The 27,879-nt window shown below is 50.6% G+C and overlaps 1 protein-coding gene across 1 annotated transcript; it reads left to right on the forward strand.

Moving 5' to 3' along the window:
- On the forward strand, nt 1–27,830 carry Sec14l2 (SEC14 like lipid binding 2). The gene is made up of 12 exons (XM_048343288.1): nt 1–133; nt 2,043–2,118; nt 8,872–8,915; nt 9,244–9,303; nt 9,525–9,713; nt 13,173–13,268; nt 13,423–13,483; nt 14,072–14,155; nt 19,002–19,108; nt 19,195–19,334; nt 19,784–19,953; nt 26,742–27,830. Exons 1-12 carry the CDS (start codon nt 80–82, stop codon nt 26,870–26,872), a joined length of 1,212 nt encoding a protein of 403 aa, XP_048199245.1. The 5' UTR covers nt 1–79; the 3' UTR covers nt 26,873–27,830.
- The last annotated feature ends 49 nt before the right edge of the window (nt 27,831–27,879 follow it).

Raw genomic sequence — 27,879 nt, forward strand, 5'->3', positions numbered from 1 at the left:
TTCTCTCCGCAGCACCGGGTCGCGTCCGGGCTCCATCAGCTGCCGCCGCCGCTGCCCCGCGCCCCGAGCCCGAGCCACGATGAGCGGCCGAGTGGGCGACCTGAGTCCCAAACAGCAGGAGGCCCTGGCCAAGGTGAGCGCTCTCCGGGGGCTCGGAAGTGGGGACTGGAGGTCCCCAGCGGCCGCGGCGGCCGTCGCCCTGCTCCGGGCCGATGCCCAGCGTCCCCCCTCCGGGGACCCCGGGAAGTTTGTCCACCGCGGTCCCCAGCCCCCGAGCGGCCCCTGCGCTGCCACCTGGGAAGGGTGGTTGCCTGGAAGTCCTCGCAGGCAGCCCAGGGCACAAAGGCAACATTGATGCCCGGGGCTGGCGGGGACTGGCAGCCGGGCCGTGGGGACAGAGGCCGGGCCTCCGCGTTTCCCTCCCCGCTCCTCGGAGGCTCCCCTCACCCCCTCGTAGGGGCAGTGGCGGAGGCAGAGGGCGGCGGGCGGCCCCTGAGGACACCGGGCTAGCCCCACGCTGGGCGCTGTGGTCGCTGTGTGACCTTGGGCTCAGCCCTGTCCTTCTCTGTTCGCTCCTTCGTGCAAGCAAACGAGGTGGCAAACGGCTGGTGTTGGAGGCAAATCGGGTCTTCTGTGTGTGCACTTAGGATCTTTATTCCTGGGACTCCCAGGAACGGGGTGAGGCTGGGCAAATCCCAAACCCCACCTCCGCCCCTGTCTTAAAACCCAGATCCCTGCCTGGCGGGCTCTTCTCGGGAGGAAAGGGGGAAGGGGCTGGGCTTGGATTTGCCCTGGCGCCTGGGCCGTGCAGGGTGACGGTAGACAGTTTGCTTAAGTGCCGGACCCTTCCTCCATCCTCTTCTCCCAGGTGATCCTGGAGAAGGAGTTCTCTGAGCCAGCATCTCCGGGGTCCAGACGGCTCCAGGGGCAGGGGCATTTTTCCACGGGCTAGAAAGTGTGTGTGTGTGGTGGGGGGTACATGTCTTTTCTGTAGGAGCAATGGGGGAGAATTTGGCTCCGTGGAACCTTTTTTTCTCCCCCCCCCCCCAACAAAGTCTAGGGAGGCTTCTGAGTTCACTCGCAAGGGAAGTCGGGCAGAGATGGGATTAGGTAGTGATTAAAGTGGACACCGGAGCTGAGTAGGGTCGGCCCTGGCTGAGGGTGACTTCATGTCTGTGGCTTGGAAGAGCAGCGATCCGGGAGCCCTGGGCCCTGCTGGGGGAGGGGTGGGGGGAGGGTAGAGCCAGAGAACCCTGCTGATCTAGGCCTGGGGCAGAGGTGGCTGCTCTTGTAGGTCTTGTAGGTCAGTGACCAGGGAGAAAGGTGAGGGACAGCAGGCTTAGGGAGGGCACGGCAGGGGCTGTTCGCCTATACTGAGCGACTGCAGGTGGGTGTGGCTGTCCCTGGGGGTCAGTGTCCACCTTTCTTGTTTAGAGAACCGCTGTTTTGTTTTGGTTTTTTTTTTTTTTCCTTTCATGGTTTCCTGCTGTCCCCCTGGACTGTTTTCTCAACCTTCATCTCCTGTTGCTGAAATTTCAGGCCCAGCTCAAATGCCAATTTATATAAAGCCATACAAGAACCCCCATTCCCTTCTACTCCTCCCCCAACTTCTACTACCAAGGGAAGGGGCAGAGGCCTTGGTGGGGAGAATGTGTTCTCTGCTGTCAAAATGACCTGGATTTCCATCCTCATTGCTGTTTGCCTTCAGAGGTGTTACTGAGCCTCTCTGAGTTTATAAAAATGCCCGTGTTCCCCCCCCCCCCCCCAGCCAGGAACATTCCCATCTGCCCACTCGTTTGCAGATAGGCAAAAACACAGCAAGGTAGGGAAGTGTCCCTGGCTCTTCTTTCCCCTCCCGTGCTCCCCAGCACCTCTCTGGTAAGAGCTAGCACCCCACGCGTCACACATGGCATGTGCTCCGCCAATGTCTGCAGCACCCATTTGTGTAAAAGAAGCATCCATAAAGGCCACTGTGGAGTGTCCCCAGAGAGAAGGTAGGCAGGGGGTGGGGACAGCACTCACTCAGCCACCTCTCCTCACAGTTCCGGGAGAATGTTAAGGATGTCCTGCCCACCCTGCCCAATCCAGATGACTACTTTCTCCTGCGCTGGCTCCGAGGTGAGAAAAGGGGTGGGGGTGGGGGTGGGGGTAGGAGGGGGGGGAGCGGGGCTGGACTGGGGACAACAAAAAACAGAATGACAACTCCTGGAAACCCAGCCCCTGACCACTTGAGAATTTGGGGTGGGAGATTCCACCTGGCAAGGGTGGGGGCCGTTGTTTTTTTTCTGCTAAGGATCATTTGGATATTTTGTGTGTATATGCTGGTACTGGGACTGGAAATCAGGACTGGGGCTTAGGTTTTTGCTCAAGGCTGGTACTCTACCACTTGAGCCTCAGCTCTACTTCCTGCTTTATCTTTTTGTTTTGTTTTATATTTTTAAATTTTATCTATTTATTTATTTTGCTGATTACTTGGAGATAAAAGCCTCACAGACTTTTCTGTCCAAGCTGGCTTTGATCTTCAGATCTCAGCCTCCTGAGTAGCTAGGATTACAGGGGTGAGCCACCCGCACCCAGCTCACTTGGATATTCATAATGTTATTTATGGGTCCTACAAAATGATCAATACAAGCTGACAAATCATGGGTAGCCAAAGCATAGAAGCCTAAGTGTATTTTCATGGTGTGTGCCAAGTGAGTTTGTGGGCCTTCATTTGTCCTGGGCTATTTGTGACAGCCCCTATCCCCCACCCCCCATGCTTGAGGCCAGAAAGTACTTGGTAATTAGAAACCTTCAAACCCTATTGGATAGCTAGGCCACTGAGGCCCAGAGAGGTGAAGCCACCTGCTCCCCATCACACTGTGGGCAAGCTGCAGGCAGAGAGGAGACTAAAGTCCCCAGTTGCTCCCTGTCAGCCCTGGACTCTTTCCATCTCCTACATAAGTCTGCTCTGCTGGCCGACTAAGGGAAACTGAGGCCACACAAGGCCCCACTTTGTGGAAAGCCAGAGACAGAGCTAGGATCTGGCTGGACACTGATGGCTCACGCCTGTACTATTGGCTACTCAGTCAAGATGTAAGAATCACTGTTCAAAGCTATCCCAGGCAAACCAATCTGTAAGACTCTTATCTCCAATTAATCATCAAAAACACTGGAAGAGCGTGCCAGCTTTGAGTGGAAAAAGCCAAGCTTATGCTTTTGCATAAGGCCCTGAGTTCAAGCCCCGGTGCCAGCACAACAGGCTCTAGTCCCTGAGAGAGGCTGGCTTTTTACTAGCAGTGGGGTTGTGTGCGTGGGAATGTGAGGGGGTCAGTCAGGAGCTCCAGGCTCTGAGTTCTAGTTTCAGCTGGACCCTGGCTTGGCAGTGGTACCTAAGGCCAAGCTAAAATATCTAGCCTTGGCAAGACATGACACAACTGAGCTATGCGTGTTGCTTCTAGCATTAGGGTTAGACTCTTCCCTCTTCTGTCATTTAGGTCATATGCCACCCTCCCTTGCCTCTTCTGACACCTTTTAAAAATATTTATACAAACTGTATTACTAGACATAGAAGTAACAGGAGAGGGCCGGGTCACTGGTGGCTCACGCCTGTAGTCCTAGCTACCCAGGAGGCTGAGATAGAAGGATCATGATTCAAAGCCAGCCCAGGTAGAAAATCCGTGAGACTCCTGTCTCCAGTGAACCACCAGAAAACCAGAAATGAAGCTGTGGCTCAAAGTGGTAGAGTGCTAGCCTTGAGCAAAAGAGCTTGGGGACAGCACCCAGGCTTTGAGATCAAGCCCCATGACCAACCAAAAGAAAAAGAAAAAACAAGGGAAACCACTGAGAGTTAAATCAGCAATGTTCTAAGTTGGGATCTAGAACCAAATCCCAAGATCATAAAGCACAAACCGTGCAGTTATTCCTTTGTGGACACCTACAGCTTACGTCTCAGGAGGACAACCATTCCATTTCCTTTGCTTTCCAGAAATATAATAAAGCTGGCCTGTTAAAGATGCACCTGAGGGCAGGTGCGCCCAAGAGAGCCACGTGGAGTTCAGGGAACTAGTCATTTTCCCATTCTCCTGCCCCCCTTTCCCCCCCCCCCCCCACTTAAAAAAAAAAAGCTGTGATCACACCCAGAGAGGAGGGAAGTGTAGCCTGGGGGAGGCTGGGGGAAAATTTGGCCCAACGTTTGCAGAAGTACTGGAGCTAGAAGCAGTGGGTGGGGAGTAGGAAGGCCTTCTTAAAGGGCCAGCGACAAGTTGAGGCCGCTAGGGAGCTCCTGTTAAGGAGGAAGAAAAGTATGGTTCCGGAGCTCTTTTATCTAGGCAGAGGCTGGTGGAGAGTCCCACCAGCCGGTCTCTCAGATACCTAACCACCCCACCCCACCATGAGTTCTGGGATCACCCCTCTTTGCATAAGAGGGAGCCCCCTAGGTCACCAAGTACCCAGATCTCGCACCAGCTACAATCTCAGGGGAAACACTGAGAAGAAAGGGGAATGTGGAGTCTAGGGAAGGGAGGGACTTAACCCAAAGCCACAGCCACTGCAAAGCAGAACCAGGGCCCAGCCTGGGCTTTGAGATTTCTGCCCAGCACCCTTGCCAGCTGTTTCTACAAATTCGTGTAAACTTTCCTTTTCTTTCCTCTCTCTCTCTCTCTCTTTCTCTCTCTCTCCCTCTCCTCCCTCCCTCCTTCTCTCTCTTTCTCTCTCTCTCTCTCTCTCTCTCTCTCTCTCTCTCTCTCTCTTGCCAGTGCCTCTTTGTTCTCAAGGTGACCACTCTACCACTCTAGCCACAGCATCAAGTCTGGCTTTTTCTGAGTAGTTTATTGGAGATAGAAGTCTCACGGACTTTTCTGTCCAGGCTGCCTTCGAACCATGATCCTCAGATCTCAGCCTCCTGAGTAGTTAGGATTACAGGCATAGGCCACCGGTGCCAGGTAAACTTTTCTTAACCAGGTTACAGTGGCTCAAGCCTAGCTACTCAGGAGGCTGAGATCTGAGGGTCATGGTTCAAAGCCAGCCTGGAATGTCCATGAGACTTAGCTCCAATTAACCACCAAAAAGCTAGATGTGGAGCTATGGCTCCAATGGTAGGGCACTAGCCTCAAACAAAAAAAAGTTTAAGGCCCAAGACTGGTGTGCACTGGTGCGCGCGCGCGCACACACACACACACACACACACACACACACACAGAGCCAACAACAACTAAAACCCTTATTATTTTCTTCTTGAATGATGCTCAGGATTGAACCCAGGATCTTATGCATGCGAGGCAAGCACTCTACCACTGCGCCACATTCCCCAGCTCCAGGCTCTGACCTCTTAAAACAGGATGTCTCCTTGGTATTTCATTTGTGCCTTACATTTCCTGGGCAGAAGCTCAGGCCTGGTTAGACCCTATTATGAATTTGAATTAGGGGTTTTGTTGCTTTTAAAAAGCAAACCCTTTTCTCTTTCTCCCATAGATTCTAAAAAGGGATGTTTGTTTGCCACCCACAAACAGAATGTCTTTAACTCAGGTGTGGGCTCCGGTTCCATTTTCTGCTGCTCCCCAGACATTAAATAGAGACATAAGTCCCCACTGGCTGACCCCAATGTGGAGCTGAGCTCTGGGTCAGAGGAGCAGCTCAGACATGGAAGAGGTGGGAAACAGTGAGGAGGAAGGGCAGTTCTGAGTCTCCCACATTTTTTAGGACTAGGATGTGGTCAAGCAGGAGCCCAGGGCTGGCTTCTTTGGCAGTGCCCCATGCCAGCCTCCAGGCCACCCCTGAGCTGGAAGCAGGAGCTGGGAGAAGCCTGTCTCACTCAGCAGTACCCCAGGAGTACCAAGTCCAGAGCCAGGAGCAATTCTGGGGGCCTTGCAAACCTTGGATGTTGAATCCTGGAAGATAAGGGTTTACTGGAGAGCTTCCCTTCAGATAAGGGCCCCCCCCCTTCCAGTTTACCACCCCACCCCATTCTCTAAGAAGATAAGAATATCCTTTCCCACTTTCTTGGTCCAGCTCCTCTCATGAGAGGATGTTGCTTAACATCCTTCTTATATTTCTAGTTCATTCAATGCTGGATCAGAGACATGCAATATCCCACCCAAGGTCGCATACAGAAGGTGGAAGACCTTGGATGCAAAGCCACGTGGTATTTCTCTCAATATTGTACCATGCCAGGTGTGGTGGTGTGTGTCTGTAATCCCAACTCCTCTGGAGGCAGAGATAGGAGGATCATAGTTGGAGGGCAGCTTAGGCACAGTTAGCTCGAGGCCTTATCTGAAAAAATGAACTAAAAGCAAAAGGACTGGGGGTGAGGCACGTGGGGTAAAGGCCCTTGGTTCAGTCCCCAGCACCACTAAACAAACAACAAACAAAGTCATCCCAGATTGTCAGGACGGTATGAGAAGGCTGATCATTAAGAGGTATTTCCAAGGCCAGTTTTCAAGTTTGCTGCAGTGTGGCACTGGTGAGGTTTTGTTTGCTTTTGCCAGTACTGAGGTTTGCATTCAAGGCCTTGCTCTTGCTTAACTTTTTCCTTTCATGGCTGGTGCTCTACCACTTGAGACACACTTCCAGTTTCAGCTTTTTTTTTTTTTTTGCTAGTTAAATGGAGATAGAACTTCATGGACTTTTTTTTTTCAGTCTGGGCTGGCTTTGAACCTTGATCCTTACATCTCAGCGTCCTGAGGAGCTAGGATTAGAGGATTGGAGGCAGGATTGGCTTTGTGTACACTCAGTGAGTGGTGGTGAAGGCTCTCATCAATGACAGTCCAGAGGTCATTCTGTCTGGTCAGGGTTCCAGGGCTGTCAACATATCTAGAAGCCAAATAAATCCATATAGTCATCCAGCTGGGAACGACAGTTCATAGGTCAGATGGGCAAACGGGTCAGAATTTGGAGCTCAGAAACTATAAAGAATGGGACAAAGCTGGTTGGACAGAGGTGAAATTTGGTAAGGGTAGGTGGCAGGTCCCATCTCTCTATGGAGGGGTGGAGGCTTAGTGGCAGCCCAGGTGCAAAGGATTTGGGGGTTTCAGTTGACTTGATCTGAGGGTGTGAACTGTAGCTATGAAAATTCTTGGGGTTTATGGAAGAAGGAAAGTAACACCTGAAACTATGCTCGACCCCAGGTAGCTCACTCTGGGAGGGGGCTCTGGCCAGCTGGAGGGAGTCCAAAGGGAAGTTATTTGAATGGTCTTAGGGCTGAATAGCTACAGGGCTCAAGGTTGGCAGGAGGGGAAGAGGGAAGATCTAGGGAGATAGCACAGAATTTTCTGGTATCCAGAGAGTTGTGTTTCCCTCAGTGTCTCCACAGTAGATCTTACCTTAGTACAAGAATTAAGGAGGGCTGGGAATATGGCCTAGTGGCAAGAGTGCTTGCCTTGTATACATGAAGCCCTAGGTTCGATTCCTCAGCACCACATATATGGAAAAGGCCAGAAGTGGCCCTATGGCTCAAGTGGCAGAGTGCTAGCCTTGAGCAAAAATAAACCAGGGACAGTGGTCAGGCCCTGAGTTCAAGCTCCAGGACTGGAAAAAAAAAAAAAAAAGAAGGACATGGGACAGGCCCTGGTGGCTCACGCCTGTAATCCTAGCTACTCTGGAGGCTGAGATCGGAGGATCATGGTTTGAAGCCAGCCAGAGCAGAAAAGTCTATGATAAACTACTCAGAAAAAGCCAGAGGTGGTGCTGCGGCTCAAGCAGTAGAGCGCTAGCCTTGAGCAAAAGAAGCTCAGGGACAGCTCCCAGGCCCTGAGTTTAAGCCCCAAGACAAGCACAAAAGTTAAAAAAAAGAATTAAGTATGGGTCTGAGCTGTGGCTGAAGTAATAGAGCATCTGCTTAGTGAGTAGAGGGCCCTAAGTAGAGGGCCCAGCAAGGGGTGTAGTGGCAGCTCAGATAATCTGGGAACACATGGCCTTGGGAACTGGGGGATCTTTTATGTTCAGACCTGAGCAGGGGTTCAGGGACAGTGTATGTGTGTGTGTATGTGTGTGTTTGTGTGTGTGTGTGTGTGTTTGTGTATAAGGACTTGAACTCTGGCCTTTTTCACTCAAGGCTGGCACTCTACCACAGCTCTACTTCTGACTTCTTGTGGTTTACTAGAGACTCTCACAGACTTTCCTGCCCAGGCTGGCTTTGAACCACCACCCTCAGATCTCAGCCTCCTCAGTAGCTTGGATTCCAGGCGTGAGCAGCAGTGCCTGACTTTTTTGGGAGCTTCTAGGGAGATGACAGAATTGGCTGGAGGGATGTTCCAGGACTGTCCCTGCTGCATTCATCTTTGAACTTGGGTCAATTTCTCCAAGCTGGATATTAGACTTGTGGAGCAGATAAAGTTTGTGAGGGAAAGGCCAGCTGATAAGAGGGTGCAGGGTTCACTTCCAGAAGAGATTAGACTCTTCATATCCACTGGAGTGTATTTTTTTTCTTCTCGTGTCAGTACTGGGGCTTGAACTCAGAGCCTCATGCCCTTAGCTTTGTTGCTCTGGGCTGGTGTTCTACCACTTGAGCCGTAGCTCCACTTCTGGCTAGTTAATTGGAGATAAGAGTCTCAAGGACTTTTCTGCCTAGCTGGCTTTGAAGTGTGATCCTCCAATCTCAGCCTCCCGAGTAGCTGGGCTTACAGGCATGAGCCAACAGTGCCCAGCCACTGGGATAAAATTCTTTGACATTGAGGAATGCTCCTCCCATCCCCAATTCATTAAACTTGGCCTGTTGAACCCACAATCACAGCGGGTGTGCATTCCACAAGCCCTCAGTGAGGGTCACATTAGCTTCTGCAGGCGGGGTGATCTGAGTTAGCTGGGGTGATGCCCAGGCTGGGAGCATGTTTCTCTCCACACTCTTGGGACACTGGGTCTTGCTAGCCTAATACTGATCATGTCTTTTTGTTACAGCACGAAGCTTTGACCTGCAGAAGTCAGAGGCCATGCTCCGGAAGGTGAGATCCATTTGGCTCTTCGTTATTTTTGCTGTGGGTGGTGGTGGTGGTGGTGTGGGGGGGTGGTGCTTGAACTCTGGGCCTGGGCACTGTCCCTGAGCTCTTCAACTCAAGGCTAGTGCTCTACCACTTTGAGCCACAGTGCCACTTCCTGTTTTCTGGTGGTTCATTGGAGATAAGAGTCTCACGGACTTTCCTGTCAGGGCTGGCTTTGAACTGTGATCCTCAAATCTCAGCCTCCTGAGTAGCTAGGATTACAGGCGAGAGCCACCGGTGCCTGGCTTTCACCTCCTTAATTTTTTTTTAAGTTTCTGACATGTGTTTACAGCATGTGGAGTTCCGGAAGCAGAAGGATATAGATAACATCACCAGCTGGCAGCCTCCTGAGGTAAGGATGAATTTTCCTCTCCTCCTACCCCCCAATCTCTGTTCTCAGCCTACTGGGTTGAGAGGGAGCTGGGCTTCTTACTAGACATCTGTTGGTGTCCAGGGAAGGCATGGGAAGGGGGAGACCGTCGTGTCCACACTGAAGCCCTGTGATGCTGGGAAGCCGTGGGACCCTGGGCCTGCTCACCAGGTGTGTGGTGTGTGGTGTGTGGTGTCACCCAGGTGATCCAGCAGTATCTGGCTGGGGGCACGTGTGGCTACGACCTGGATGGCTGCCCAGTCTGGTATGACATCATTGGGCCTCTGGATGCCAAAGGGCTGCTGTTCTCAGCCACCAAGCAAGACCTGCTCAGGACCAAGATGAGAGACTGTGAACTGCTTCTGCAGGAGTGTGCCCACCAGACCACCAAGGTGGGTAATGAGTGGGGGGCCTTCCCCAGTCCAGAGAAAGGGGGGCCGGGTGTGTTGGTGGCCCACCTTAGAAATCCTAACTACCAGGGAGCCCAAGATGCATGGACCGTGCAGGATGCATGCCTAGGCAGTGAGACCCTGTCTCAAAAGTAATGAGCAGGAAGGAGGGATGGAGGCGTGGCTCAGTGAATAGAGTGCCTGCCTAGCAAGTGTGAGGTTGTGAGTTCAAGTCCCAGTAAAGTTAAAATAAAAAGAGTGGGGTGTAATACAGCCAGTCTTTTAGGCTTCATAGTTTACTGAAATCTCAAAGGTTTAGAGGTAGACATACTGTTGCCATAATGTTTTCTTTTTTTTTTCATTTTTGCAGTGCTGGTCATAGAACCAGTGCTTTATATATGTTAGGCAAACACTCTATCACTTCATTTCCACCCCAGCCTGCTGGATTTTTTTTATTTTGCCAAGTGAAGAATTAAAATGACCATCTGTTACTGTTGCAATGAATATCCTAATCTATAGAAATGGCATGATCTCAGAATAAAAGGAAGTCCTTTAATTGAATAAACTATTTTATTAAAAACAAAACAAAACAGCACACGCCTGTGGAGGCACGCACTTGGGAGGCAGAGGCAGGAAGACTGTGAGGGCTAGGTCAGTCTGGGCTACAGAGTAAGACCCTGTCTCAAAAACAAAAACTAGCCAGGTGCTGGTGGCTCAGGAGGCTGAGATCTGGAGGATTGTGGTTAGAAGCCAGCTGGGTCAGAAAAGTCCATAAGACTTTGTTTTTAACTGGCTCAAATGGTAGAGCACTAGCCTAACAATCATGAAGCCTTAAGTCCAAACCCTAGTCTCTCTCTCTCTCTCTCTCTCTCTCACACACACACACACACACACACACACACACACACGCACACACACCCTCTACCCACCAAAACTGACTACAGCTGGAATGTAGTCCAGCAGGTAGAGTACTTGCTTAGCATGCAGGAAGTCAAGGGTTTGAACCCTAACACTGCAAACAGTTTAAAAAAACATTGCTTCTTTTTTTTTTTTTTTTTGTCAGTTGTAGGGCTTGAGCTCAGGGCCTGAGTGCTGTCCCTGTGCCTCTTTGTGCTCAAGGCTAGCACTCCACCACTTGAGCCACAGTGCCACTTCTGGTTTTTCTGCCTGGATGGCTTCAAACTGCGATCCTCAGATCTCAGTCTCCTTAGTAGCTAGGATTATAGGCATGAGCCATTGGGGCCCGGCTTGCTACATTTTTTTCATGGGAGGACGAGTGAGATCTTGTCCTGGACCACCCATCTTTGGACAAGTGTTTTGATAGCACTCAGATTTTGTGCTTTTCTAAGTCTGCATTCAGCAGACACCAGGACTTCTTAGAACGAGTCTGAGGGGCTGGGGATATGGCCTAGTGGCAAGAGAGCTTGCCTCGTATACATGAGGCCCTGGGTTCGATTCCCCAGCACCACATATACAGAAAACGGCCAGAAGTGGCGCTGTGGCTCAAGTGGCAGAGTGCTAGCCTTGAGCAAAAGGAAGCCAGGGACAGTGCTCAGGCCCTGAGTCCAAGGCCCAGGACTGGCCAAAAAAAAAAAAAAGAACGAGTCTGAGGAGCAAGCTAGAGCTGTCATCCTGGCCTCTTTTCTTCCTTCTTTTTTTCTAGCAGTTGCAAAGATTCAGTGTAATATTGGGGTGTGTGTGTGTGTGTGTGTGTGTGTGTGTGTGTGTGTGTGTGTGTGTGTGTTGAACTCAAGGCCTTACACTTGCTAGGCAAGGCCCTTCACCACTTGAGCCATACGTTAGGGCCTTTTGATTTCTGTAGTTTGTGTTTTAGATTAGGGTCTTATACTTTTGCTCAAGTTGCCCTTGAGCCATGATCCTTGTACCTCGGCTTCCTGAGTAGCTGTACTACACGTCTCTACTACCATGCCCAGCTTATATTATTATTTTTTTGTTGGTGGTCATGAGGCTTGAACTCAGGACCTCATGCTGGGCTTGAGCTCTTTTGCTCAAGGCTAGTGCTCTACTACTTTGAGCCATAGCTCCACTTCTGGTTTTATGGTAGCTCCTTGGAGATAAGAGTCTCACAAGCTGGGCGCAGTGGGTCATGCCTGTAATCATAGCTACTTAGGATGCTGAGATCTGAGGATCAGGGTTAAGACCCAGTCAGGAAAGTCCCTGAGACTCTTATCTCCAATGAACCACCAGAAAACTGAAAGTGGCACTGTAGCTCAAGTGGTAGAGCACTAGCCTTGAACTGAAGAGCTCAGGGACAATGCCCAGGCCCAGAGTTCAAGCCCCACAACTGACTCAAAAAAAAAAGAGTCTCACAGACTTTCCTGCCTGGGCTGGCCTTAAACCTTGATCCTCAGATCTCAGCCTTCTGATCATCTAGAATTACAGGTGTGAGCCACTTGTGCCTGCTTTTTTATTTTGTCGGTCCTGGGGCTTGAATGCACCCTGGGCACTGTCCCTGGGCTCTTTTGCTCAAGACTAGCTCTATACCACTTTGAGCGACAGTACCACTTCTGGATTTTGGTGGTTAATTGGACTTAAGAGTCTCTCAGACTTGCCTGCCCAGGCTGGCTTTGAACCATGATTCTTAGATCTCAGCCTCCTGAGTAGCTAGGATTACAGATCTGAGCCACCAGCACCTGGCTCCCTGGCTTTTTTTTTTTTCCAGTCCTGGGGCTTGACCTCAGGGCCTGAGGCTCTCTGTGCTCAAGGCTAGCGTTCTTACCATAGGAGCCACAGCACCACTTCCGACTTTTTCTGCTTATTTGGTACTGGGGAATCGAACCCAAGGCTTCATGCATACTAGGCAAGCATTCTACCGCTAAGCCACATTCTCAGCCCCCTGGCTTATTTTTGAGATGGGGGTCTCACTTTTTGCCTAGGTTGCCCTCAAACTCCAATCCTCCTATCTCTACCTTTTAAGTATCTGGGATTAAGTATCCACCATGTTCTACTAAATTTGAGGGCTTTTCAAATTGTCATTTGCATGCATTCATGGAGAGCCTACTTAGGACAGAGACCCCAAGAGAAGGCGTGGACTGCAAGAGGGGTTTGGTCCAGACGCACCTAGAGGGCTTAGTTTGCAGGGAGCATCTGTGCCCGAATGAGAAGTGGCTTAGTTGGTGTTGCATGAATGCTGGTCACAGAGCCCCGTGAACTCAGAGGAGAAGAGGAGGCTACCAGGCTAGCCTGCGGGAAGGAAAGGACCTCAGATGATATCTAGGTCCACTCAGTCCTTTAATAGATGAGAACACCAAGACCTAGACAGGAGGTGTGACCTGCCTAGGCCCCATTCCAGCCTGGGATTAAGTCTCTCCATTTGGAAAACCCTGGGCCCCAGCCGGACCTGATCTGGTTGCTCCAAAGATGCGTGGCCCAATTAGTGTAGACCCCTTAACCAGGGACGGGGCTTCTGCACTCTGACCTTGAGCCTTCTGTTCCCTGTAGCTGGGGAAGAAAATTGAGACCATCACCATGATTTACGACTGTGAGGGGCTTGGCCTCAAGCATCTCTGGAAACCTGCCGTGGAAGCCTATGGCGAGGTGAGGGGCAAAGGGGGGGACCCCTTGGCTAGGCTGCCCCAGGCTAGGGATGAGGGTGGGGCTGGGGGCAGACAGCAGCTGGGAGGAAGCAGGGCCTCTTTTCCTGGCTCCCAGGCCTGGGCCTGCTGGAACCACAGTGATTTTGCTTCCACAGTTTCTCTGCATGTTTGAGGAAAATTATCCTGAAACACTGAAGCATCTGTTTGTTGTCAAAGGTAAGTTGGGAATTTCCAGTAATGAAGAAAAAAAAAAATCTTACATGGAGCCAGGCATTGGAGGCTCACGCCTGCAAACCTCAGGAGGCTGAGATCTGTGGATCACAGTTCAAAGCCAGCCTGGGCAGGGAATCTATGAGACTCTTATCTCCAACTTACCAGCAAAAAAATCAGATGGGAGCTGTGGCTCAAGTGGTAGCATGCTAGCCTTGAGTGAATGAGTGAATAAGCTTAGGGGCATCCCCAGGCCCTGAGTTCAAGCCCCAGTACTGGTGTGTGTGTGACACACACACACACACACACACACACACACAGGATTACTTGGGGGCAGACTGAGCATGTCTTCACATTCAGTGTTTCTGATATCCCGTGAGCCTCCAGGCCAGGTGACCTAGGAAGAGGGGCCTGGGTTATGTCCTCACACTGGTGCCAGCCGGAGCCTCACTCCTGGGCAGCCTCGTGTGCTCTCCCCACAGAGCCAGGGGACCTGTGGCCCGGGCAGGGTGGGGGCACTGTGGACAGATGGACTGTGGATGACAGTTAGTGACTGACTGACTCCAGCCGCCTATGGCTTGGTCTGTGTTCCAGCCCCCAAGCTGTTTCCTGTGGCCTATAACCTCATCAAACCCTTCCTTAGCGAGGACACTCGGAAGAAGATTATGGTCCTTGGAGGTGAGTGACCCCAACTTGACTCTCAACTCCACCAATTGCTCTGTAGTCCAGAATGGATCCAGCTCTAGGAGTGTGGCCATGGCTTTACCTTTTCACTCAGCTTTCTTGCTCATGACTGGTGTTCTACCACTTGAACCATGCCTCCAGTCTGCCTTTGTGCTGGTGAACTGGAGACAGAGTCTTGTGGATTCTTCTGCCTGAGCTGGCTTCGAACCATAATCCTCCCGGTCTTAGCCTCTTGAGTAGCTAGGATTACAGGTGTGAGCCTCTGGTGCCAGCTTCCTATCTGATTTCATAATAACTTTTTTTTTTTTCTCAGCTAGCTAGACACAAGAACAAGGGCTCGCCTTTGTAGGATGAAGGATGAAGGAAACTCCAGGCCTTGCCCTTAAGGAGCGTGCAGTATTGTAGGAGAGAGGTGACCTGTGGAGGGAAAGCTAAGCTAGAAACCAGGAAACACCACAAAGGGATTGGAGAAGGCACCCTGGAGGCCAGGTTGCTCTTGGCTGAGGGCAGCTGGGAGCGGCTCCCTCCCACACGCTCCTCATCAATGCCAGGTCCTGGGGCTGGTGAGGTGCTAGGCTATGAAGACATTAGGCCATGGTTCTTTGAGCTCTCAGGGAAGGGAAACACAAACAGATGATTCTTAGACTGGTGTGATAAATGGAAGAAACCAACTGTGCCCAGGAGTGCCTATCATGGGCACTCATCTCACCTGCGCTGGGGAGAGGACCGTGGCCACTTCAGCAGGGTGTTGTGGGATGAATAGGAGTTGGGCCAAGGGAAGCAAAGTGGAAGCTGCTTGGCAGAGAGGGGGGAATGATGGGTAAAGCCCTCCCTGGTGAGGGTATGTGTGTGTGTGGGGGGGGGGGGTACAGTGGGAGATGTGGCTAAATGGGGGACCCAGAAGGGAGCCAGGTGGCAGAGAAGCTGGGACAACTAGGACAGGGCTGTCCAGGCCACTGGGAACCAGAGAAGAATTCTAGGCGGGAGAAAACAAAACAAAAAAAAAACACAGTAAGATTTTTTAAAAAAACTGATATACTGGAAAGATTGTGAAGGGTAGGGCTGTGGGTATATCTTATTTATTTATTTGTTTGTTTGTTTGTTTGTTTTGCCAGTCCTGGGGCTTGGACTCAGGGCCTGAGCACTGTCTCTGGCTTCTTTTTGCTCAAGGCTAGCACTCTGCCACTTGAGCCACAGCGCCGCTTCTGGCCTTTTCTATATATGTGGTACTGAGGAATCGAACCAAGGGCTTCATGTATGGGAGGCAAGCACTCTTGCCACTAGGCCATATTCCCAGCCCCTGTGGGTGTATCTTAAAGTGAGCACACACACTTGTCCAGCATGCTGCTCCAGGCCCTGGATTTGTTCCCTCGCCCTGTAAAACAAAAACAAAACCAAGATGTTGGAGAGTAGGTCCTAAGTACCAGCTTGCATACTGTTGGTAGGGTGTTATTAGCAGGGGTGTTACAAGGGTGATTGGTTACAATTGTGCTCTGGTACAGTCTTTTAGATGACCGATTGATTTGGGGAACAGCAGGATGAAATGGACTGGGTGGGGAAACTGAGGAAGAAAGAGAAATCTAGCATGGCCTGTGAGACCCAGGAGGAGGGATTGTAAACATGTACACGTGTTGGAATGTGCCGGCCTGAAGCTGAGGCTGGAGACTTCTCAAAGTCTAAAAACCTTGTGAGTAGCTGGGTCTGAGCTTCCACATTCAAGAGCAGGCAGAGCAGCAGGAGCCCGCTGGGGAGACTGGGCAGGCAACGACGAATGAGGTTGGCAGGGAAGTAGGTGAACAAGGAGAATATCAGGCCACCAGGGCAGGTGCAACCTAAAACCCATAAAGACACAGGAACCTGCCAGCCAGGGGCAGGCTGTTCTGTTCAGGAGCAGGACACAATGTGGTGGGAGAAAGAGCTAGAAAAGTTGACAGAGGCTTGGAGTTGGGCTGGGTTGAGGTGAAGGATCGGGAAGGTTTTTCAATGTTCGCCTTTAGGACACATATTGCAATTGGCTATTTCACAAATGTGCTATTGGGGAGGCCAGCGTGTATGGGGGGGGACACACCATGAGGGACGTACAGGCATCTGCGTTCTACTTCTAGCTCTGGCAGTGATAGGTTCTGCTTGCTTGTGTGCTCTCTGTCTCTCTGTCTCTCTCTCCCCTCTCTCCCTCCCTCCCTCCCTCTCTCTCTCTCTCTCTCTCTCTCTCTCTCTCTCTCTCTCTCTCTCTCTCTCTCTCTTCCTTTTGGTGCTAGTACTGGGGCTTGAACTCAGGGCCTGGGTGCTATCTCTCCCTTAGCTTTTTTGCTCAAGGCTGGTGCTCCATCACTTGAGCCCACAGCTCCACTTCTGGCTTTTTGCTGGTTGATTGGAGATGCTTACAGATTTTCCTGCCCAGGCTGGCTTCAAACCTGAATCCTTGGCTCTCAGGCTTCCTGAGTAGCTGGGATTACAGGTTGTGAGCCACTGGCACTTGGCTAGATCCTTGCCTGTTCGTCAATCTGTAAAATGATGGTAAAAAAATCAGAGCAGCCAAGCATGGTGATGCATGCCTGTAATCCCAGCATTTGCGAAGCAGAGGCAGGAGGATCTTAAGTTCAAGGCCACATTGTGGGACATCCCCTCACCCCCACCTAAGAAAACCTGGAGATGTAGCCCAGTGGTAGAGTGCTTGCTGGGGATATGCAAAGTCCTGGATGACATCACAGCCACCCACAGCCACACGCACACACACACACACACACACACACACACACACACACACTTTGTGAGCTGCTCCCACCCACCATCCATGTGCCTGAGGCAGTTTGGTTTCCTGGTAGTGTAGGCGGCTCAGTCTATTCTCCCTCCCACACCCATGATTCTTTTCATCGTAGCCACCTTGGGCTGGCATGGTTCACAATTGACAGAGGAGCTGGTCACCCGAGCTAGTGGTGACATTATGTTCCAGGAGTCGCACTATTGGGCCCAAACGTGAGTGCGGGCAGACCCCCCCCACCCCCCACAGTGTCCCTGGCTTCTAGCCGGCAGTGTACAGAAGACACTGGGCTGTCTCTTATAGCTGCTGCTTATATGGCCTATAGAGTTGGCGGGAAAGGGTACCAAGATAGTGTACTTAGGCTGGCACTATAATCCTAGTGCCTCAGGAGGCTGGGGTCTGAATTTAAGGCCAGCATGGGTGGAAAAGTCCCTGACACAATCATTTCCAGTTAACTAGCAAAAAAGCTAGAAGTGGAGGTAGGGCTCAAGTGGTAGAGAGCCAACCTTGAGTGAAAAACCTAAATGAGAGCTCCAGGCCCTGTGTTCAAGTCCCAGTAGTGGCATATACAAAATAAATTAGAAAAATAGTACTTGGCTGATATTTATGAATTTGGATGGCTGGATGTGTTAGAGCCAAACTCTCCAGTTAGGACAGGGCTTGGTTATAAAAAGCAGCCAAGAGGCTGGAAATGTGGCCTAGTGGTAGAGTGCTTGCCTTGCAGGCACGAAGCCCTGGGTTCAATTCCTCAGCACCACATAAACAGAAAAAGCAGGACGTTGCACCGTGGCTCAAATGGTAGAGTGCTAGCCTTGAGCAAAAAGAAGCCAGGGACAGTGCTCAGGCCCTGAGTTCAAGCCCCAGGACTGGCAAAAACAAACAAACAAAAAAACCCAAAAACCTCACACCTGTCATCCTACCTGCTCAGGAGGCTGAGCTCTGAGGGTTGAGGTTAGAAGCCAGCCTGCACAGGAAAGTCCTTGAGACTCTTATCTCCAATGAACCACCATAAAAACCCCGGAAGTGAAGCTGTGACTCAAATGGTAGAGCGCCATCCTTGAGCAAAAAAGCTAAAAGCTAACGGCTCTGAATTCAAACCCCAGTACTAACACACACACACACACGCATGCACACATACATGCACGTGGGTGCACACCAAACAGGAGTCGAAGTGACACGGGTTGGGGTAACACTTAGGAACCCGCTGATGGGGGTCACACGCAGGGTGGGGGAGCCTGTGAGCCTCAAAGTCATGTGGTACACAACAGGACAGATGCATGCTGCTTGTTGCTGTCCTTGGCCACCTGCTTGTATTGGTAATTGTGCATGGCCCAGGAGTGATGTTATAAATATTCGCATAGTCCCTGGCAGGAAAAAAAAATGGTTCCCCACCCTGCCAGGGATGGCTTCCTGTCACCATGGTGCATGGTCTCCGGGAGGGGAGATGTGGAGTTCTGTAGCCTGACCCTCCCTGCCTGCAACGCCTTTCCTGCTTTCTTCCTCTAGCTTCTTGCATGTACTTTTTTTTTCTTTCGAGACAACTTTTACTTTAGAGCCAAGGCTGGCCTCAAACTCACAACCCTGCCTCTGCTGGGATGACAGGTGTGCTCTACTACACCTGGCTTCCTACTTATAATGTTTGGATTGCATTCATATTGAGTGGATGAGGTACTTTACACTTTAGTTCACCCCTCAGAGCCCTGCTGGGCAGGAAAACTTGCTTAGAATGGTTTCCTGATTGCTGAGCTGGCCAGAGGCAAGGAGGACAGAAACCCAGCACTTCTGCTCTAAGGGAGGGCTGCCTTCTGGGGGAAGGCTTTTGCTTTTGCATTGTATCACATGCTCCTAACACCCATTTATTTAGAGGCAGGGACCTGCTATGCAGCTCAGGCTGGCCTTGCATTCTGGATCTTCCTGCCCCTGCCTTCCAAATGCTGACATTGCAGGCTAAGCAGCGACAGGGTTTTCTTCTCCTTTGACACAGACTGCCCTGGACACGATGCATTTTCCCCCCTCCCCTTTGGGGTGGTGAAGTCTTACCTTGTGGTGATGTGTCCCCTTGTGCTGTCTTTGTGCCAGCAAACTGGAAGGAGGTTTTACTGAAACATATCAGCCCTGACCAGTTGCCTGTGGAGTATGGGGGTACCATGACAGACCCCGATGGGGACCCCAAGTGCAAATCCAAGGTATGGGGCCACACACAGGGTTGGGGGGAGGGGACGAGAGCCTGGCTCTCATCCACATGCCAGCTCACCCCCTGCTCTACTTCTAGATCAACTATGGGGGTGACATCCCCAAGAAGTACTATGTTCGAGACCAGGTCAAGCAGCAGTACGAGCACAGCGTACAGGTGGCGCGGGGCTCCTCGCACCAGGTGGAATACGAGATCCTCTTCCCGGGCTGCGTGCTCAGGTGGGACTGCGGCCCTGGCAGGGCCCAGCCTTTCATTCCTGGGGGGTGGGGGCTGGGAGGTGGGGCAAGATACTCGGTGCCAGCCACTCACCCAGGGTGAACTGTATCTAAATTGGTGTGTGTCGGTTGCAGGGCTTGAACTTGGGGCCTAGGCTCTGTCTCTGAGCTCTTTTGCTCAAAGGACTGTAACTCTTTGAACCATGGTGCCACTTCTGGTTTTTTGAGTGGTTAATTGGAGATAAGAATCTCTTGGGGATTTTTCTGCCCCAGCTGGGCTTTGAACCTCGAACCTCAGATCTCAACCTCCTGGACTAGCTGTGATTACAGGCAGAGCCCGGTGTGTGTGTGTGTGTGTGTGTGTGTGTGTGTGTGTGTGTGTGTGTGTGTGTGTGTGTGTGTGTGTGTGTGTGTGTGTGTGTTGCATCTAAATGGGCATGTGGTCTCCGCAGGTGGCAGTTCATGTCAGAGGGGGCAGACATCGGCTTCGGAGTTTTCCTGAAGACCAAGATGGGGGAGCGGCAGAAGGCTGCGGAGATGATGGAGGTGCTGGCCAGCCAGCGCTACAACGCCCACATGGTGCCCGAGGATGGGACTCTTACCTGCAATGATCCTGGTACCTGTAAGTTTCTTCATCTCAATAATGCTTAAGCCCCTGTCTGCTTTGTCTTGGGGGTGCCCCCCTATCCCGCTTCTTCCATGGTTTGGGGGCTATGGGAGGGTTTAGATAGAAGAGCTCCCTCAGCTCATCACTCACCCCATGGCACCTCGGCACAGAGAGGAGGGCACCCAGGACTGGAGAGGGGCGGTGACTTGACCTGGGTCGCCCTGTGGGTGAGTCGGTGCAGTCAACACAGGGTTTCAACATGGCCAGCTTTAACCTACCTGGGTCTGTGACTGTGGCTAGATTTGTTTTGTTCCCCCATTTCTTTTGGTGCCATTGGGCTTGAACTCAAGGCCTCTCATTCTCACTTTGCTTTTCGACTCAAGGCTGGTGTTCTACAACTTGAGCCACAGTCCCACTTCTGGATTTTTAGCTGGTTAACTGGAGTGAAGAATCTCACAGATTTGTTTTGCCCAGGTTGGCTTTGAACTGTAAGCCTCCTTAGCAAGTGGGATTACAGATGTGAGCCACTAGCACCTGACTAACATTTGTGGTCGTGGGGCTGGAAAGCAAGCCCTGGGTACTACCCCTGATAGTGCCAGCACTTTACCACTTGGGCCACAGCCCCACTTTGAGCTTTTTGCTGGTTAAAATTAAGAGAGTTTCGCAGACTTTTCTGCCAGGGCTGGTTTTAAGCTGTGATCCTCAGATCTCAGCCTCCTAAGTAGCTTAAGATTACAGGCATAAGCCACTGGTGCCTGGCTAACATAGCAGAAATCTTAGAAGAATTCCAAATTATACCTGATAAGGTCTATGAGGAATTTATTATTAATAAGCATAGTATTTTGTTCTTTTATTTCTATTGCGGAAGCATGCATCCAGTCCTGGGGCTTGAATTCAGGGCCTGGGAACTGTCCCTGAGCTTCTTTTGCTCAAGGCTAGCACTCTGCCACTTGAGCCACAGTGCCACTTCTAGCTTCATTTTTTTTTTTTTTTGAGTAGTTAATTGGAGATCAGTCTCATGGACTTCCTTGCCAGGGCTGGCTTCAAACTATGATGTTCAGATCTCAGCCTCCTGAGTAGACAGGATTACAGGCCTAAGCCACAAGCTCTTGGCTATGAATGGTCTTTAAAAGACAAGGAAGTGGTGGTCTAGCAAAGGGATATTCTCCCTCCCCCCACAAACTTGTCTAGATACCAAAAGGCAGAGGACACCAGAGAGGACTGGAGTTTGGATTCAGTATGTCTTGGTCATGGACTATCTTGGATGATCAGGACTTCTGTCCTGGGGGTGACACAGGTCACCTCTACCTGCCTGGGATCTGCATGCCACCCATTCCCGGGAGCAGAGGTAGGCCCTAGCACCCCTCACACCTTCCCAGGCAGAAAGTGGTGGCTGGGGCTCAGGTTAGGCATGAGCCTGGAGAGCCAAGTGCTGGCTTGCAGGCACATCTGTGGGAGACCGCATTCTTGGAGCAATAACCCCTGGCCTTGGGGAACACAGCCACCCAGAGGAGGAATGAAAGCTCTGGGCAGGCCAGCCACCATGACAGGGGCACTATACCCTTCCTCAGGCTTCTCTGGTTGGTCCTTGTCCAGGGGTACTGAATGAACAAGGAGGGGACCAAAGTCTGTGTTAATTGTGCTCTTTTCCTGCCATCTGATATTTCCTGAGGGCTTGCTGAGGATGGACCACTCCATGAGGAATGGAAAGAAGTGTAGACCTTGTCACCAGACAGGCACAAGGCAGTCCTGAGGACCTGAACCCTGCCCCAGGAAGTGACTCGGTGGCACTCAGGGCTTCTCTTGGGTCCAAAGAGTTCTGGACACGGGTTGGTCTGCTTTCTAAGAAAGTCTCACTTTACTACCCACTCTCCAAATGTTTGAAACAAGATCTAGCTTTCCTTCCCCCAAAACGAGAGTGGAATGCAGGTCTCCATCTGGGGCGGTGGGTCCCTGGAGTAGTGGTTCTCCATCCTAAAGACCACCATTCTGTCTTTCCGTCATTCTTTCTTTTTGGCAATATTGGGGCTTGAACTAAGGGCCCTGTGCTTGCTGGTCCTCTAACACACAAGTGTCTATTCTAAAATGAAATCCAAAGAAAATAATAAAAAGCAATGTTGGGCTGGGAATGTGGCTTAGTGGTAGAGTGCCAGGTGCCAGTGGCTCAAGCCTGTAATCCTTGCTACTCAGGAGATTGAGATCTGAGGATCATGGTTCAAAGTCAGCCTAGGCAGGAAAGTCCACAGGAATCTACCTCCAACTAATCACAGAAAAAGCCAGAAGTAGTGCTGCAGCTCAAGTGGTGGTAGAGTGCTAACTTTGAGCAAAAGGATGTCAGGAACAGTGCCCACGCCCACAGTTCAAGGCCCAGGACAGAGAGACAGAAAGAGACAGAAGCAATGTTGCCATACCAGTAGCTCACACTTGTAATCCTAGCTATTCAGGAGGCTAAGATCTGAAGATTGTGGTTTGAAGCTAGCTCAGGCAGATAGATTTAAGAGACTTCTATCTCCAAAGAGCCAGCAAGCCACAAGTAGTGCTGTAACTTGTGATAGTGCCAGCCTTGAGCAGACTCAGGGACAGTGCCCAGGCTGAGTTCCAGTACTAGTATGTGCACACATGTGTACATACACACACCAATGTAACCTATCATATAAAAATAAAGGGAGTTAATTTCTCTTCATATTACATATATTCTAATTATTCTACATATGCTACATATATTCTAATTATACACTATACATTTGCACATTCTAATATGTAGTATATATTATGCACATATGTGCACATGTGTAAGTGCATGTGTGACTCTCTAAGGGGCTGGGGTTCTAGCCCAGACTCCTGCATGTTAGGCAGGTGCTTGATTACTGAGCTGTACCCCAAGCCCTTGAGTACATGTTTTTTTCCTTACCTAAGTGCGAGGGTGCAATTCTGCCTACTGCCCACATCTCTTATTTTTCTGATCAGTTGTAGGGCTTGAACTCAGAGCCTGGGCACTGTCCCTGAGCTTTTCTGCTCAAGGGTGGTACTTTACTACTTTAAGCCACAGCCCCCCTTCCCTACATCTCGTTAGATCTGTACCTTTCACTCTTGAGGACCATGGCCCCAGATGTCTAGTACAGGCCCCAGGGAATCCAAAACTGTTTGCTTTCCTGAGATCCTCAGGGGCCAGTTACCCCACAAAAGCAGAGGTGTCCCAGCCAGGGGGACCTCTGGGGGCTCTGGGGGCCTATGGCTAGACTTCTTGTAAAATGAACCCTATAGACACTGTGGCTAGTGACTCTACTTCACTCCGGCTTAAGCCTCTGAGCAACCCCTTCTGACTCTGGTACTGGGACTCGAACTCAGGATCTGATGCTCTCAGCATTTTGCTTAAGGCTACAGCTCTGATACTTGGGCTACAGCTCCACTTCCAGCTTTTTGGTGATTAGTTGGAGATATGAATCTCACATCACAGACTTCTTCCCTGGGCTGGCTTTGAAGTATGATCCTCAGATCTCTGCCTCCTGAATAGCTAGGATTACAGGCATGAGCAGCCCAGCTTCTTTCTTTGTTCCTGAGGGCAGAGCACCGTGCTGGCCAGTCCTCTGGATCCTGGTACTTGGTTAAAGGAGATGGAAGGACTGCTGGCTTCTTCAGCTTGAAGAACTCTGGCCAAGGTTCTGCCATCCAGAGCAGGGGAATATGAGTTAGTGTGGGACTTTTGGTATAAATAGAAACCAAAGAAATGGCTATTATAGGAATACATGGCTACTGCTTACCTCATACCAGGAAGCAAGAGTAGATGGTATGTCTGTTGTTGTTCTATTTAGCTATGCATTGTATTTGAGGTCCAAAGGAAGAAAGGTTAAGTATTAGGATGAACAGTGTGTGTGTCCACATGTTTGTGTGTGTTTATGTGTGTGTGTGCATGCATGCTTGCTGGGAAGTGAGAGAAGAACAACACAGGGAAGGGACAGGTTTTCTTGCTTAACGCTCTTGGGTTTGAATGGAAATGGAACAACTTTCAAAGAAACAGGGTCAGATTAAAAGCAAGTCTGTTCTGCTGCCAGGGCTTAGAAGTTCCCTCTGCCAACAGCAGGCCCATGTTCTCTTCCCAGAGGAAATCTCAGCCAACAGCTCTTGTCTGTTATCCCACCAAATCTATTTCGTGCCTGTGGAAGCAGCACCTGTTTACATAATAGACAGATCATGTGTATATTTACACACACACACACGTGCATGCACGATATCTTCACAGGAACTGTGTCTGTTCTTTGGTGTATATGTGAAAGGAGTTTGAAACTATAAAACTCAGGGCAGGATTTGAGAAAAAAATTCCCTTTAGTATATTGTACAATGTATCATCAAAGAAAATCTGTAAATGTGTGGAGACAAATAGGAAAGTGTACACATTTTTTTTAAATTTATGAAACTCTGTTGCCAGCTGGGCACCAGTAAGCACACCTGTAATCTCAGGAGGCTAAGATCTGAGAGGATCATGGTTCAAAGCCAGCCAAGACAGGAAAGTCTCTGTGAGAGTCTTACCTCCAGTTAACTACTCAAAACCCATAAGTGGTGCTGTGGCTCAAGTGGTAGAATGCTAGCACTGGGCACAGAGAGGCTCAGGGACAGCATCCAGACTCTGAGTTCTACCCCCACAACTGACAAAAAACTAAAAAACTGTGCTGCAACCTTCTTTTAGCTTCAGCTATGAGCTAAGGGCTCATACCTGTAAGTCTAGCTACTCAGGAGGCTGAGACCTGGAGGTTCTTGGTTTGAAGTCGGTCTAGGCCGATATGTCTATAAGATTCCATCTCCAATTTTGCCAGCAAAAAGCAGGCATGGAGACATGGTTCAAGTGACAGAGCACCAGCTGGGAGCAAACAATCATAGCAGGTGTGAAGCCCTGAGTTCAAATGCCAGTCCTGGATAAGCTCTTTCTTTTGCTATTGGAACAGTAGTCCATTAGGTAGATCAGAGCACAAATTGTTCAAGCAATTTTCTTTTGCACATTTGAGTTTGCCCAACCTTTTATTATCATGCTCAGTTAAGCAGTGAGTCTCTTTGTTCATTTTTCTTTCTACAGGAAGAATTTCTAGTTCATTAAACTGGCACAGTTTACTTTTTGTCAGAAACTGAATAGGGCTGGGCTTCTGAGGGACCAAGTTGGCAAAAACAAAGAAGGAATATGGATAGTAGTTGATCTTTTCTTTTTTTTGGCCAGTCCTGGAGCTTGAACTCAGGGCCTGGGCACTGTCCCTGGCTTCTTTTTGCTTAAGGCTAGCACTCTGCCACTTGAGCCACAGCACCACTTCTGGTCTTTTCTATATATGTGGTGCTGAGGAATCGAACCCAGGGCTTCATGTTTATGAGGCAAGCACTCTTGCCACTAGGCCATATTCCCAGCCCCAAAAGAAGGAATATGGACAGGAGCTCCCTCACAATGGGACACGAGTTCCCCCTCTTTATCTGATATTAAACAGTACTAATGCTGAACTCAGGGTTGGGTAAGGAAAACTGCAATCACATATATAAATTACCAACCCAATCATGTGACACATTATTGGTAGTACAATGTTTAGGGCATTACTTTTTTTTTTTTTTTTTTTTGCCAGGCCTGGGCTTGAACTCAGGGCCTGGGCATTGTCCCTGAGCCACTATGTGCTCATTACCACTTGAGCCAGAATGTCACTTCTGGCCTTTTCTGTTTATGTGCAACTGAGGAATGGAACCCAGGGCTTCATGTGTGCTAGGCAAGCACTCTACCACTAAGCCACATTCCCAGCCCAGGGCATTACTATTTCTATTCCCTCTTAAGTTTTTTGTTGTTGGTGGTGGTAATGGGGTTTGAACTCAGGGCTTAAGCACTGTCCTTGAGACTCATTGTGCTCAAGGCTAGTGCTCTACCACTTGAGTCACAGCTCTACTTCTGGTTTTTGAGTGGCTAACTGGAGTTATGAATCTCATGGGGACTTTTCTGCCTGGGCTGGCTTCAAACTGCCACCATCAGATCTTAGCTTCCTGAGTAGCTGAGTTTAATAGCCTGAGCAAGGGGCTGGGGATATGGCCTAGTGGCAAGAGTGCTTGCCTCGTATACATGAGGCCCTGGGTTCAATTCCCCAGCACCACATATACGGAAAATGGCCAGAAGTGGTGCTGTGGCTCAAGTGGCAGAGTGCTAGCCTTGAGCAAAAAGAAGCCAGGACAGTGCTCAGGCTGAGTTCAAGCCTCAGGACTGGCCAAAAAAAAAAAATAAATAAAATAAAATAAAATAGCCTGAGTGACTAGCTCCTGGCCCCTCTTTTCTTGTGTCCATACTGGGGTTTGAACTCAGGGCCTCAAATTCTTGGTTGGCATTACTCAAGGCTTACACACTACCACTTGAGACACAGCTTTACTTCCAGCTTTTTGCTAGTTAATTGGATAGAAGTCTCACAGACTTAACTGCCCAGTCTGGCTTTGTACTATGAGCCTCAGGTCTATCTCCTGAGGAGCTAGGATTACAGGCATGAGCCCCAGTGCCCAGCTTCTAGTCTCTCTTTGGAGGCCTAGTTCATGAGCATCCTGGTCTACACAGCCATGATTTCTGGTTTCCCATCCTCTTCCAAGCAATTATAGGTGTAAACAGTCTCTCACTCATGCATTTTCCCCTCGAATGTCTGGTCATATCAGCTAGACTAATTTTCTAAGTGACCTAAAAGGTCAATCACAATTGCCTATACTACCTGCATCTCCATCACCTGCCACAGCCAATAAGAATTAACCACAATGGCCATCCCAGAGCTCTTTGTCTGAATGTCTGGTTTTCTGCCTCCCCTCAGATGTCCTACGGTTTGACAACACCTACAGCTTCATCCATACCAAGAAGGTCAGCTTTACAGTGGAGGTCCTGCTTCCTGACAAAGCCTCAGAAGAGAAGATGAATCAGCTGGGAGCTGTCACCCCCAAATAACGCCTCCTCCTACAGCAGGCTTGGGCCCCCTTAGTGGCTCTCTGTTGGTTTCTTCTTAGCAGTCACTTTCTTACAATCCTGCAGCCACCACCAAAAAAAGGGGGCTGGAGGGGAGACTTCAGGCTGGACTGGGAAGCGTTCGTTCCAGAAAGAGGCTTTTCCAAACTTTTCCCTTCATTTTTAAGTCACGGAGCCTGGGTTTATTACCTCTGGGCTTTTCCCAAGTAGTAAGGAGGAGTGGCCCAAGTTCAGCGCTGACCTTCCCACTGGAAGGCAGAGAGGTACTTCAGCAACTCCTGGGCTGCCTTTAATTACTAATCATTGTTAGTGACTCTGAGCTTCCAGTTCAATGAAAAAGAAAGAAAGGAAGGAAAAACAAGCACAATCATAATCACTTTCCGAGATCCCAGGTAGAAGAAGGGCCAGGGAGGTTGGGGGCGAGTCCTTGGGGGGCGGCTCCTCCCTGCCCCAGCCTCTCACTAACCCTCCCTTCTGAGCACCCCAGATAGCAATGACAAGTGGGATCCGGACCCGGGCATTTCCCACCCTGGGTGTCGGCCTGCCGACTGACCTGCAGCGGCCTCGGCAGCACCATCTCCGTGGGTGGCGAGGTCCAGGCCGGAGGCGGCCAGGCCGGGAAGGCTCCTGGACAGGTGGCCACAGGCTGGACCTGCGTCTCGTGGAGCCGAGGGCTGAGGGCGGCCGCAGCCCGGTCACCACAGCCCGGGCCCGGGCCCCGGCCCCGAGGACGCCCGGACACCACAGCCTAGTCCCGGGCGGCCCCCTTTATCTCAGAGCCTGGCCTGGGGTGCTGGGCGAGCTCAGGGCTGGGTCCCCGCGAGGGTCGCTCAGGACATCCTGGCCCTGGTTTACAGCGATCTGTTAGGAAAATTAACCAATAAATAAAGAAAGCTACGTTCGGTGCACGGGGAGTGGAGCTCAATGTCGGCCACAGGCCTCCGCGCCGCTCCCGCGCTCGCCAGAGCCACGCAGGCGCAGAAACTCTG

This window comes from Perognathus longimembris, chromosome 3 (genome assembly GCF_023159225.1).
Source record: "Perognathus longimembris pacificus isolate PPM17 chromosome 3, ASM2315922v1, whole genome shotgun sequence".
Lineage (NCBI taxonomy): Eukaryota > Metazoa > Chordata > Mammalia > Rodentia > Heteromyidae > Perognathus > Perognathus longimembris.